Source organism: Aptenodytes forsteri, unplaced genomic scaffold, assembly GCF_000699145.1.
Source record: "Aptenodytes forsteri isolate BGI_AS27 unplaced genomic scaffold, ASM69914v1 Scaffold181, whole genome shotgun sequence".
In the NCBI taxonomy this organism is placed as follows: domain Eukaryota; kingdom Metazoa; phylum Chordata; class Aves; order Sphenisciformes; family Spheniscidae; genus Aptenodytes; species Aptenodytes forsteri.
The window spans coordinates 4245537-4258761 of record NW_008795702.1 but is presented as its reverse complement, the minus strand read 5'-3'; the positions used below and the strand labels follow the sequence as shown (position 1 = coordinate 4258761).

The 13225-nt window shown below is 39.2% G+C and overlaps 1 protein-coding gene across 3 annotated transcripts in view; it reads right to left on the bottom strand.

The window, feature by feature from the left end:
- OLFM3 (olfactomedin 3) overlaps positions 1-7781 on the bottom strand; it is a 24819-nt gene extending 17038 nt beyond the window's left edge. Inside the window, exons 1-2 of one of the 3 annotated variants that reach the window (XM_009283202.1) lie at positions 7653-7781; positions 2442-2588 (exon numbers count right to left, since the gene is read on the bottom strand). In XM_009283202.1, the coding sequence (XP_009281477.1) occupies positions 2442-2588; positions 7653-7781 (276 nt within the window). Of the gene's footprint in view, positions 1-2441; positions 2589-7608 lie in introns of all 3 variants that reach the window. The other 2 variants (XM_019473103.1, XM_009283201.1) reach the window with 2 other exon arrangements.
- Positions 7782-13225: the final 5444 nt, after the last annotated feature.

Genomic DNA, 13225 nt, shown 5'->3' with positions numbered 1-13225 from the left:
GCTGAACACCTGCCTGCCCATGGGAAGGAGTGAAGGAATGCCTTGGTTTGCTTTGCTTGCGCGCGCGGCTTTTGCTTTACCTGTTAAACTGTCTTTGTCTCAACCCACGAGTTTTCTCACTTTTACCCTTCCGATTCTCTCCCCCATCCCACCGGGGGGGAGTGAGCGAGCGGCTGCGTGGTGCTCAGTTGCCGACTGAGACTAAACCACGACACACTCGTAGTAGAAGCTGACTGTTCTTCAGGATGTGCTATATAGCACGTGTTTCCTCCCGAGCACTTCGGGAGGGACAGGACTGAGATTTGGAGATTTTGGTTGGTATGAAGAGCATGATTTTTATTGCTAGTGGCATTTATATAATAATTCAGTATAAGGAGTTCATGAGACTATCCAGAGATAAAAGGGGGTGTGCCCATCATCGAATAGGTGTTTGCTCATCATTTTGTATTAGATATAAAATTAGAAATTTTACCCAATTGTCTCATTGGTAGAAACCCCCCCTTTTTTTTTTAACGGATGAGAAGTAGTGAATGTTCAGGTAACTTTTGTAGAGCAAGTGACTTTGTAGCTATAGTGAGCACTTTTACCACAATGAGGCAAGAATAACTGTCACCTATGGTAAATCATACATATTTTTACCAGTACCTGCTATAAAAGCAATGCCTTTGCCAGTCATAAAAATGACACATTTTGCAAGTGCAGTTACTCTGTTTCAGTAAGTGTCTTGTTTTCCCAAAACATGAACAAAGTAGACTGCTAGAAAGGTATTAGGTGCCATAGTGAAGTTTTGGCTCAAGCAAAAAAGAAAAAAAAAATTCTACCTTCCTAATAAAAGACAAACCCAGCAGTATTCCTGTTGTTTGCAAGAGTATGCGATGTTTGAACTGGTATTCATGTTGGAAACGAATGTATTGTGACCTACAGAATGTGTGGATTCAGGAAATACTCTTAAAAGACTCTAAAATAGTATACGTTACTTATTGCACAGGTGCCATTAGCAATTCTTAGAAAGTATTTTTAATGAAAAAAAAGTAATGTTTCTTTTTTTTCTTTGCTTTCCAGTTGTTGAAAGCAGGCAACTAAAGTCCTTCAGGTCCTGGAAGAACTTTGAGTGTTTCTACTTGGCAGAAGATGCATTCACATAGAGGCTCTAATTAAATGACTGTACATGGACTTAGTGAAGTAATAATATGACTTTACATACCCCTAATTACCACAGTTCTAATCGCAAGAAAATAACTTTTAGAGACTGATGATTTAGATTCTTTCCTGTGGCAGCTCAAAAACTGTGCTGAGCTCTTAACACCCCTCCAGCCCCCACCCCAAAAGAAAGTAAGATTTTTTTTTTTTTTTTACATTAATATTTTAGTGCTTGGGAAGTACGCTAGAGGAAAGACTTTGGGGACTGAAGTCTTCCTCTGGTAAGTAAACAGACAACATGAGAGGAGGTAGCTGCTCCTCTGTGTGCTGGTTCATCAACGTCCTTTCCCTGCGTCTCGTGCTATGGGCTCTGTCACAACCTGAAACCAAGTCCCCGCTGAAGTTCACGGAGGTTTAGGGAGGGAAAATCTGCGGGGATCTGGCACTGTATTAGCACTGGAGTGATTTTTTTATAGCTAGAAAAATACTGAAAATTGTATGCTAAAAAAAATGTATTTTTAAGTCTACATTTTACGTTGCTTTCTGCTGCTGTTCAAACGCTCTCCCAGGCCTCAGGTTCTGTACCGCCAGCTGTGATACAGTAACTGTAACCTTGGTTACTTATACAGGGAATGCAGAACAATAGTTTGTGTTTTCATGGTTGCGGCATTTTTTTCCAGTTGTTGACGCAAAATAACACTTCACTGGGTTTACTATGTATGCAATAGTGGGTAATACTGGAAATAAGAATTGGGTTGTTTGGGGAAAATTTGCGCCACCGGAGAATGAATAAATAGTATTATTTGAGGAAAGAACAAATGAAAGAAAATTGGAACTGTTTCTCTTCTGTACAGTCTGCTTTGTAGATGCTGTCACGTCTGTATCTCGTTATTTGTTGATAAGAGACAAGGAATGACCTTCGAGAGTCTCATAGGATTGAAGCAGAAGCTGTAGTTTAAGTCCCACAGCAGCTAACTAGTTCGAGGTGGGATTTGTAACTGTTTTTACACAGAAAAAACAGTCCTGTCTGTGTGCAAGGAAGAATTTTGGGAGGAGTGAACAAGAGAGAAGATGCAACTTCAGTTTGCTAGATAAGGGGCTGGGGTTGGGAAAGGTGTGTTACAAGGAAAACAGACAAGTAACGATCAGTGGTGAGAACACAGGTAGGGGATACAGCCTGAAGAAGTATTTTGATTAGATAACTCTTCAGTACTCCATTATGTATTAAAATTAGAGGGGAAGGAGTGGATTTCCATGGGAAGTTTAGTGATCAAAAGGAGGAATTTGTTGGGAAGACTTACCTTCTCTAGCAGTTGTCTGAGTTGCCTGCTTTTGGCGTCTCTTGAACATAGGTTCTGTTCAGGTGCGACAACAGTGCAAATGCAACGGCCGTCAGGATCCTGGGCTGAACTATAAACTTGCCACCCTTCCTTGGGGCTAATCTGAGTCTGTAACAACAGAATAATAAAAATAATGGGAACTGAATGGATTTTTTTGTTGCTTGAAAACCCGCTACCTCAGAATATTTTTGTGTTTATTTGTGCAGCATATGCAATGAGGTTTCTCCTAGTCAACACTTACTCTCTTAACTAATTAGATTGGTGGTTTCGCACAGTTTTGTCATATCTCACGCCTTTGTAATAGTTCTCTGGAAGTGTCCAGCACACATTGTTGCCAGGGTGGATGAGAACAGTTTTCTGCTTGCGATTCAGCACAAGCTAGTTGATTTAATTCTTTGCAAGGGGATGTAATGCTTTTTCATCAGCAGGGAACAAACATGGCCTTTCAGCCTGAATGACTTTTACTTTAGACTAATGGAAACAACAAAGACAGAAAAGAACAAATATAAAACCCCAAAGAGCGAGCACTGTGTATGTGAGTGACGCGTGGGGAATTGGCGCGGAAGCGGTGCGGGACGTGGGTTAGCACGTTTGCTCTTAAAGATGCAGCACAGAGAAAACTGTTCTCCATTGACGACTTCTGCACATTCACCAAAGGGAGGAGAAGCTTGCTGCAGGGTGGTACTGAAAAGTGTCTGGTTAGTTTAGGTGAATGGGGGTCGTGGCAAGCGTGGCACGGTGCAATTAAGACATTGCACGTCCCTCACTGGGACAGAAGAATTCTGGAAATTCCTAACCTGTTCCTTTTTACAGCAACCACCATCACCATTCAGAGATAAGAACAAAAAACCAGAAGAATTCTGGAAATTCCTAACCTGTTCTTTTTTACAGCAACCACCACCACCACTGAGAAAGAAAACCAAAAAAAATCACGTTTGCTTGCAGAGCAGGCTAACACTGCACTGCATTTAAAGTTTGTGTGATACCTTGTGAGAGTAGGTATCTGTCTCTTTAATGGGATGTATAGAAATACACAGCATAAGAATGAGAGAAAGCAATATAATTAGATGATTGAAAAGATTCAGGTGAGGGAATTAAAACTAATGGACACAAGAAGTAATTATTTCACTTTTTAATCTGTAATTTCAAGTTAATATTATGCATTATTCTTTCCTAATAATCTAGTATTGACTACTGAATTTCATAGTACGGATGCTAATGGATGCCATTGAATTAAGTCTGGTTTGGACACGGCTGGAATCAATTACTAGTTATATTATAGAATTGTACTCGGTGTCAGCACAGAGAGCGATTATTTGAACTGGCAAGCTTTGATATTGATGCTTTACTGGCAGCTTAGTGCCGAATAAGCTGCAGAGTTCCTCACCTCAGAAGAGGTGCAATATCTCTGTAGACTGAGGTTGGAAAAGAGCACAGACTTTTCACAACAATGACTCTTCTGAAGTCATTGAAGATAGCAGGGACTGCGGAGTTAATGAAAAAAATCAAAATTGTATTGTTCCCTTGTTTTGCATGGAAAAATGAAGTGTCATAATGTAGATGACTGTAAAAAGAGGAGAGCTGAACTTGCCTTAGGGTTTGCTAGAAAGGCACATCCAGAGTTCGGTGCTAAATTATACTGCCTCTACGGTGTTTTCTTCGCCTTAATTTTTAGGGCAAAGGGAATCTAGTTTAAGACATGGAGAACAATAAAAACTAAACAAAATTACACCTGCAGAGACAAGCTAAATTGGTTTTGAGCAGCTACTAAAATTGCAAGCTTGAGCAGCTGAAGCCTATCAAGGCTGGGAACCCTTGCTAAGCGTAAGCTCTATCTGCTCCAGTAGTTTCCATGATTCTCTGTAGCACTTATGCCCAGACAGTGTCATGCAAGAGCGAGGAAACCAAATTTTTGTTGAAGTTCAGGAACAAGTTCAGGAACCCAGAGCTTGTGATTATAATTCCTTTAGGACAGAAATACTTGATAGGAGTTTATGAAAAATTCTGACATTTGAGCCTTATACCTGCTTCGTTTAGATTGGTAGCAACTGGTTTTACTGCATTCAAGTAAGTTTTCTACAGTGGAGAATGGTTGAGATACCAGGATCATGCACAGTCTATAGTAAAGCCATTATAATCCAAGCTGCGTTATCAAACGTTTATATTATATATTCTAAGATGTCATGAGTGTCTCTCTTGGCTTTATCTAAGGGGAAAAAAAAAAAACCCTTTTATTTATTAACTTGGCAGATATTTTCTTACGGTGTCTAACATACGGCTTGATTTTAAAAATTTGGGAAAATATTTCTCACAGCGAGAGACTGTCAGGCCCGATCTGAGTGCATGGTTATCGGCTGCCTGTGCATAAATAAGCGCTCGCATAGTACTCCCACAATTCAGGCTACAGTTCTTTGTGGTATTCTGTGGCTCCCTGTATTTGGGCCGTTACGGTTCCTTCACTAATTAGGATGGGTAATATGAGCTATCACAGAGAAAAACAAGCAAGTGTGTGTAGGTGCACTTTGCTTTTTTTTTTTTTTTCTCTTTCCCCCTCTGTTATTTTTTTAGTTTGACATTTAATTCCTACCTCAAGCGGAAACTGCTGTGCCGTGCAGGGAAGGAGCTAGAAGGCATCAAAACCTTACAGAAGCTACTGAATTTACTCTTCAAATGCAGGCTTACTGCTGACAGGCCTTACTAAACAAACAAGAACAGAAATAACAAGTGGAGAACAGCAATGATAATAAATTATGCTAGCTCTTGAAAACCTGGGGAAACCAGAGGACTCCCTACAAAGACCAATATTAATCATTGCCTTGGCAGGGTGCTGTGCTACAGACACTTCGCTTACCTCCAAAAGATTTATTTTTTTCACGTGCTCTTTTATATGATACAACTGTTGTAGTCACCTCCGTTGTTACTAGTGACAGGGCAAATGGCAGTATGTCTACTTAATATGGTTGCTTAAATATAAACAGTATTTTTTCGGTTTGTCTTGCAGTTTCAATCCTGGGACTGTAACAGAGCTGAAAAGAGGAGGCCCCTTCCCCGACCCCACCTCCCTGTGCAATTCCTCCAGCTGAAGGGAGGAATTTTGTTGTTTTTTGTTCTTTTTTAATTAAAGTAGTAATATTTAAAGTCTAAGTGCAGTGATTTTTCTGCAGTAATGTTTTTCCTGCATATATTCAATTAATTAAATTTTGTTCTTTTTTTCCTGGTACAATATACACAATTTAGGAGCTGCGTATGTGCTAGGAGAGCACTTGTGGAGGAGCGCATGTGCCGCACTGCTCACGGGACAAGCTGCCGGTGGATAGCGCTTGATGGCAGTTAAAAACCAGTCCGTGATGGCCTCAGTATTACTGCGCACCTGGGGCGTAAAGTCTCTCAGCCCACATCTAAAGTTTAGAAGAAGGTAGGAGATTTGGGGTGCTTGGTTTTATGCAAAAAGAACCCCACGTGATTGAAGTTCGTATTTTTCTTTTACTTGGCAGATGTTGCCAAGCTCGGATAATCAGGTTTTTATGATTGTTTCCCCAGCTCTACAGGCGCTCCTGCTACCCCTCTTGAAACACAAAATGGGCATTTAACTCCGACTCAGTGCAAAGAGCATTGCTGAAATAATACTTAGGAGGCATTTATATCAGCAGTGCTCTGTTGTAACCAAGGGAAGCATGACAGTTTACAGTTTAGCCTACTTGGAATCTGAACATGTTAATATATAAAAGCACGTGTGTGTGTGTGCAAATAGATGCGCGTGTGTTATAATAACTAGTGGGCATCTCTTAGTTGCTCAGTTGCAACTTTAAACTTGGGTTAAAATGGGCCAGGGAACTTTATTACTTGTCACATCATATTGCCACAAGAACTAGCAATATATATTCTAGTTCAATGAGCACAAGTTACATCTAAGGAAAATAAAATAGAGCTTTTCCTTGTCTTCTCACCTTCCTGCTGCTCTAAAGCACAACAGAATTCTTTCTTACAACATCATTTAATTAAAGTAGTAATATTTAAAGTCTAAGTGCAGTGATTTTCTGCAGTAATGTTTTTCCTGCATATATTCAATTAATTAAATGTTGATTAGTAAATGCATCATTTTTAGTTGCAACTAAACACTGAGCATAGTGAACTACTGTACAAATAGTTAAATTTACATTTTACATAACATACTATTATGTAAACGTCTGATTGCAGTTACACAAAAAGATACACAAAGTGTTTTACTAAACATTTAAGAAAATGGTGCTCTAGTTTAATTTATGAATACCAGTATAGTGTTCCCTCTTGCCCAATTAAAGTATTACTTTAATATTTAGGCTTCTCATGAGTAGTTAATCACAGCTTTTCTGTAGGTCTTCATTAACAGAGGCTGCTGTATATGAGCGTCAACCATACCAAGTGATATTTGTGTCATTTGTATTATTCCCACGTCAGCCTTTCTAAAATTCTGGTACCCAACCTCCTAGTACCAATTTTATTTTGTTTCTAACAGCTGAAGTATTACTTTAATATTTAGGCTTCTCATGAGTAGTTAATCACAGCTTTTCTGTAGGTCTTCATTAACAGAGGCTGCTGTATATGAGCGTCAACCATACCAAGTGATATTTGTGTCATTTGTATTATTCCCACGTCAGCCTTTCTAAAATTCTGGTACCCAACCTCCTAGTACCAATTTTATTTTGTTTCTAACAGCTCTTTATTTGCTTAACTGTATTCCGATAAAGAAAATTAGGAAAGAATCAGCCCCCTTGCATATTGTAGTGAATAGCTAATATATAACATTATTCAGACAAAAAGAAACCTACTGCCAGATATTTTTTTATCTTAATAATGCAATACGTTTTTCTGGAGCAGTAAACATAGGAAAAAAGTCTAGACAAATGAAACGACATTGCTGTACTATTTTTAGCATTTCACGCTCAAGATGAAGGCATTTGTTCTTAAATATTTAAGGATGCTATTTTAAAATCTTTCCTTTCATAGTAAGACCACAACATGCTCGCTAATGTGCAGTTTTATGATGCCCAGAGAGAAGCATGCATTAAGAGACGATAGGAAGATTAGTAGCTTAAAAAGAGATGTACAAAGAGGCAACAAACTAAAGCTTTTGCTGGCACTTAAATACTACTTCAGCAGTAAGATGGCTTGCAACACATCAGAGCTACTTACTAGAGTATCTGAAGTGGTTATTCTGGTGGTATTGAGTCCTACCAGAGATGGGAGAGTTTGGGACATCCAGTTAGAGATCATTGCCATGGTACTAAGAACAGCACCAAGCTTCAGCAGTGGAGGACTCATTGCTGTGGAGCTAATGAGTTTTCATAGTGACTGATTATCATCCCAGCGCAGGCTGGCAGTGAGAGGCGTGACTGCAGCACACAACATCCACAGCATGAAAGGAGATCAAGCTGCCCAGATTTAATCATCCATTTAAAATACTCATATCCTTATTTGCCCTCTGTCTTTCCGCTCTTCCTAACAGATACTTATGACTATCTTATGCTGACCACTAAATAAGCAGTCCTTTCTATGCTAATAATCATTGCAGTTTCCAGTGGGAGATGGCATGGGTGAATTACCTCTTCATAGGTGCCAGAGAGTCAATTAGCGCTTAATTAGTTCCGTCCTTGCAGAGTGATACATGTTCCTGTCTGAAATGCAAAAGCCCAATCACAAACCCAAACACAAATAACCCTCCCCACTCCCCATCGCTGCTTTGGTAGAAATATGCTCAGGTCTGTTTCTAAATATCATCCTGTACTTGTCCAAGTGGATGGGGAAGGGGGAGAACTGTCAAGCCTGCCCATGAAAACAGCAGAAACCTTTCTGAACCTCCCTTGATTTGTTGATGTCACATAAATTACAAGCATCAGTTACTTTATAATTCGCACAGCTTGGTATTAAGCTATTTGTTGTTTGTAAAAGTACATTGAAGCAGTAAAGATTCACATTTCTCAGTGTTCTTGTTAGTTTACAAGTTTTTATACCGAGAGTTATTGCATTACATGGGCTGGCAGACTCAGTGTATCTTCATTGCCGTTTGGATGGGAAGAGAAGACAAATTGTGGGTTGCTCATGTAGCATTTTGAGGCTTCTTTTGGCTCTACTCTGCTGTTAAATCTGCCGTTCTCTAGTGCTGTAGAATGATCTCCAGGTTCAGTAGCAATTTATCTTTTTCATAAATTTAGTGAAAATTAGCAAGTGTGGGGGGAAAAAAAAACCACCCCACCAGAAAAAAAGAGTGTGGAAATCATTGTGCTGTTGGGGTAGTTTTACTTTTTTTGGAATTATTTAAAAAAGAAGAAATGCTGAGCAAGGATTTCTAACAGCAATTATTTTATAGAGAACTTGCTTAGAAGTTTGCAGAGAGACAGACTACTGTATTTTTCCCAGAGGCAGTTATGGACTTTGTTTCTGAATTTGCTTCCAAAAGACTATATTTTTCTTAAGGAATTTTGGTGGTTTGTAGGAAGGAAACCTGTAGTGAAACTGAAGGGATGCAGTTTTATAGGAGTGTGTGATCATGAATGCATTTATTAAAGTTACTAGAACCCTGCAAACAATTTCAGATTCTTAGAGCTCGTACACCAAATTCAGGCTAGACTTTTCTCTTCCAACATTCATTCAGAATTATTTCATTAAAACTCTGCAGTTTAATGAAGACAAGTGGAAAATTAATTTTTTAAAAAGAAATTGAAAACCACATTGAGAGCTATTATATAACCTTATAAGGAGTCTTCCAGCAATAGAATACAGAGACAAATTCTGCGCATCCAAATATTAAATGTTTTCTGGGAGTTACACAGTAAGGTGAGCTGTGAAATATTTCAAATACCCAAAAAACCTAATTCACTGAAGAGATGCATTTGAAAACAGCGAAAGAATATGAGTTTCCTTATACACAGATTCTGCACAGAAAAATAAGCTTATTGCTAGTTTCTCTGTATATATACACACATTGCAGTAAAAGACCAAAATATGAAAACGATAATCAATTAAATAGTAAACATGCTGTAGTTTTATTTACCTGTAGCATGTTGAATGCACACACTTGTTTGCGTGCATTTTGACTTATCTCACATACTTTGTCTAATTGATATCAAGACTTTTGGGACAAAATAACACACAAAGGCCGTTTATCTCCAGAGAACTCGGATTGCTTTCAAAATATGAACTGATAGTGGATGATGCTGATGTCTGAATAAGAAAACACGATTTTTTTGCTCAGTTCCAAAAAAAGTATCCTAGTAAAAAAAAGTTGCACTGGATCAGTCTCCTTGATCCATTTAGCTCCTTTCTCTAGCAATGGCCAGCGGTGGATGCTTAAAAGAGGAGTGTGAGAAGAGAACAAAGGTACAGGAATACTTTTCTTGGTGTAACCTTCCAGCAAACTGAGGTACTTAGTGGGCCAGAGGTTGTAACTTTGTGTTCAACTGTCTTCATGATGTTTTCTTCCATGAATTTCTCAAATAATTTTTTAACTCATCTGTACTTTTAGCCACAACATCCAAGGGCACGGAGTTCCACAGTTTAATTACGTCTTGAATAATTTTTTAACTCATCTGTACTTTTAGGAGCCACAACATCCACTGGCACGGAGTTGCACAGTTTAATTACGTCTTATGTGAAAAGCATACTTACTAGAAGTCATGATTAGACTGCAAATTTGAGAAATGCTGGTGTTCAGTCCAAATCTGCAATTTTCCACTGAAAAACCTTTTTTTGAAAATTACAACCTTCGTCTACTTCCAACAACCAGAATTGCTTTCAGTTACTGAATAGAAAAAACCCTTAATCAGTGCATTTGGATACTGCAAATACGGTAATCGAGCCCGTGAAACAACTCGGTTTTGTTAAATCTCATAACACTGTTGATACCTTTTGAGAGCCAGTGGTGGCTCTACTTTCTGTTGTTCTGTTGACTCCAAAGGAGTCAACAGCAGCGTTAGGCTTCATAAATCAGGTTTTGTAGTGGTGTCTGTGCCTCCCCTCTGGGATGTGTTCTAGGGCCTTGGCCTCCTGCTCGTCTGGAGTAAGCAACTGCTGCAATACACCGGCTCCGGCCAGGCATCGGGGTTTCCTTACTGTGAATACCAGAGGGCAGAGCTGGCTGGTATGTGCCACGTTTCAGGCCGGTATGGGCTTGTGGTGGTACGGGGATGTGCTGCTGGAGCCAGAGCTTCAGAAGCACCCCTGCGTTTCACAGTTCTGTAATGGCAGCTGTTTTACTCAGCGTATTTTCCGTATTTTAGAAGATAAATTTCGTAATAGCTTGGATTGTGTGATGGTGGCCATTAGGTATATTTCTCTGAAGACAGAGACCCTGTGGCAAGACACCCCTGATATGGTGTCTTGACACTGAGAGGTCAGTCAGGCATTACCTCAGCACGATGACGGGCACAGCGAGTGGTGGTGGTTGAGTCTTTGAAACAGAGTTCGTGTTTCTGTGGAGATAGGCTCAAAGTCCTCCACTGAACAGATGTGCATATTGAACCGTCCAGAATGACATCGAGAGGCAGGCTTTTGGCTGAACTGTTGCACTTCATTGGCAATTTATCAATTTCCCGAGTAACTCCATTGATTACTTCCAATATGGATTAGGTAACATTTGGCAGCGTTGCATAATTTTCTAGTTTTATTGGGTTCTTCTGAAGTCCCTCAGCATCCCCTCTAGATCTAACACAAAACAGATTGTCATTCACCAGTTCTATCACCTTTTTTGTTCCTGTCTTCTTTCGGAAGTTTAATAAGCACGTTAATTCCCCCAGTTCCAACACGTCTCCTTAAAGTCATGATAGATTCTTTTTTTTTTTTTTCCACCACATTGAGCTGCAGCTGTTAGTATTTTTGGATTTCTTCTCTGAAACGTTTTCTGTTCCACGAAAGAACATAATCTGTCCCCTCTTGACTGTTTTAACCGTGGACAAAGTACATTCAAAAGACAATAAAAGGCTTTTCCGAAGTCCAGATGAATAGTTGAACTGCTGATTATCCTTAATCCAGTGTACTGTCAACTCCTGCAAAGAACGCTGTTTATTTGGTTATTATGATTATTCCTAACAGATGACACGCTGCTTGGTTCTTGTGACAGGGTATTCATTAGCGTAGTTTAGAACTTTATTTTCTTCCAACTAGTTTGCCTGCTAAAGAGAAAACCTGCTGACGTGTGATTCACGGTATTGCTGCTAGATACATCTTTAAAGAGCGTAGCAGGAGATAATCCTCCAGTACTCTTGGCTGGTTATACAATTTAAAACTACCATACAGTCGGTGTCTGGATTCCCCATGGTGCTGACGTTAGATCCCCTATAATTGCACAAGGGCTTTAGGGCACATTTGGGCTGCAGTGCAGGGATGATGGCAGGTTGTAGAGGTATCGGCGAGCCTGCTAACGCAGCCCTAGCCCAGGGACTGACAGCAGCGTAGCTCACGCTGGAAAGCTGCAAAACCGTTCTTCTAGGACTGTAAGTAAGTGTGTGGCGGCTGTGTCCTGTACGGCTGCAAATGTAATGCTAGACTTGGGTTTGTTTACATAGGCTACACCTTTCCCGTAGACGGGGACATTACTTGTTCGGTGTAACAGTCAATATTCTAGGTATCTAATATTCCTCATTTCACGCACCCATTTGTCAAATAGTTGCTTCAGAGTAGTATTGCGAGAGAAGACATCTGTGGGAACGATACGTCTCTGAAAAGGTTTCTTTCCTGAACAGTGGAAATACTCACCGGAACTATATTTTGTTTGTGTTATCAGAACTGTAGAAATGTCCAATAAACCCTTCTGTTAAGGAACTAAAACTTGAGCTGTATTTTGCCATAAATATTTGGGTAAAGTAAAAAATGGCAAGCAAATAGTAGAAAATTTTTGTGAGAAACACATCTGAAATCACATATACAAAGATCTTACCAGAAACCACAGAATAACTGAAGAGTTGTTCTCATCTCGTTAGGAAGTAGAAACAAAACCTTATGATCTGTGTTTCATTTCAGCTCTGTGTTTTGCTTTTGGTTTTTGTTTTTTTTTTTAAAAGGTGCAATTTCACATTTCTAGTCTACGATAAACTGCTATGAAGTAGTTTTCTGAACTAGAGCTACAAAGCAACAGCAGTTCTAAAATCTGAACGTTATTCTTGATTACCCTGAAATTTCCACTGGTATGATAACTTCCTCTTTTCATAGCTAACTTCTTCTAAAGTCAATAAAAGCTAAAATATTTATACAGAATGACTACAGATGCCATATTTTGATCTTATGCAAAAGCATGCGAATCTGTAACAATTTCAGTGTTGTTAGCAGAGTTACTGTATACCAGGTCCGTAATATTCAATTATTATATTATAAATTATTAGGGGTATTAAAGGTATTATTAAGATATTGTATGAATGCCCTTATTTATTGTTATTATATAAGAAGAGGTTGGAGGCTCTTCTAGTCTCTGACGTTTATTTTCACTTTGAGATCCTGTTACATTTTGATTTGGGTTAAATAAAGTCTAATGTAAATGAGAATACAGCCCAACGTTACGTTATCACAACTGAGGTATGATAATCTCTGTGCTATAAAAAGTAATTAACGCCAGTATTAGGAATATCGACAAAGCAAACGTCCTGAGAGTCAGCGATATGTGAACACACACACTCATAAATGCATGAAAAATGTCTAGTTACCTCCTGACTGGAGGAAAAGAAACAGAAAAAGAAACATCGTAAGAAGGAGGAAATGGTGAAGTTCAGCAGCAGTCA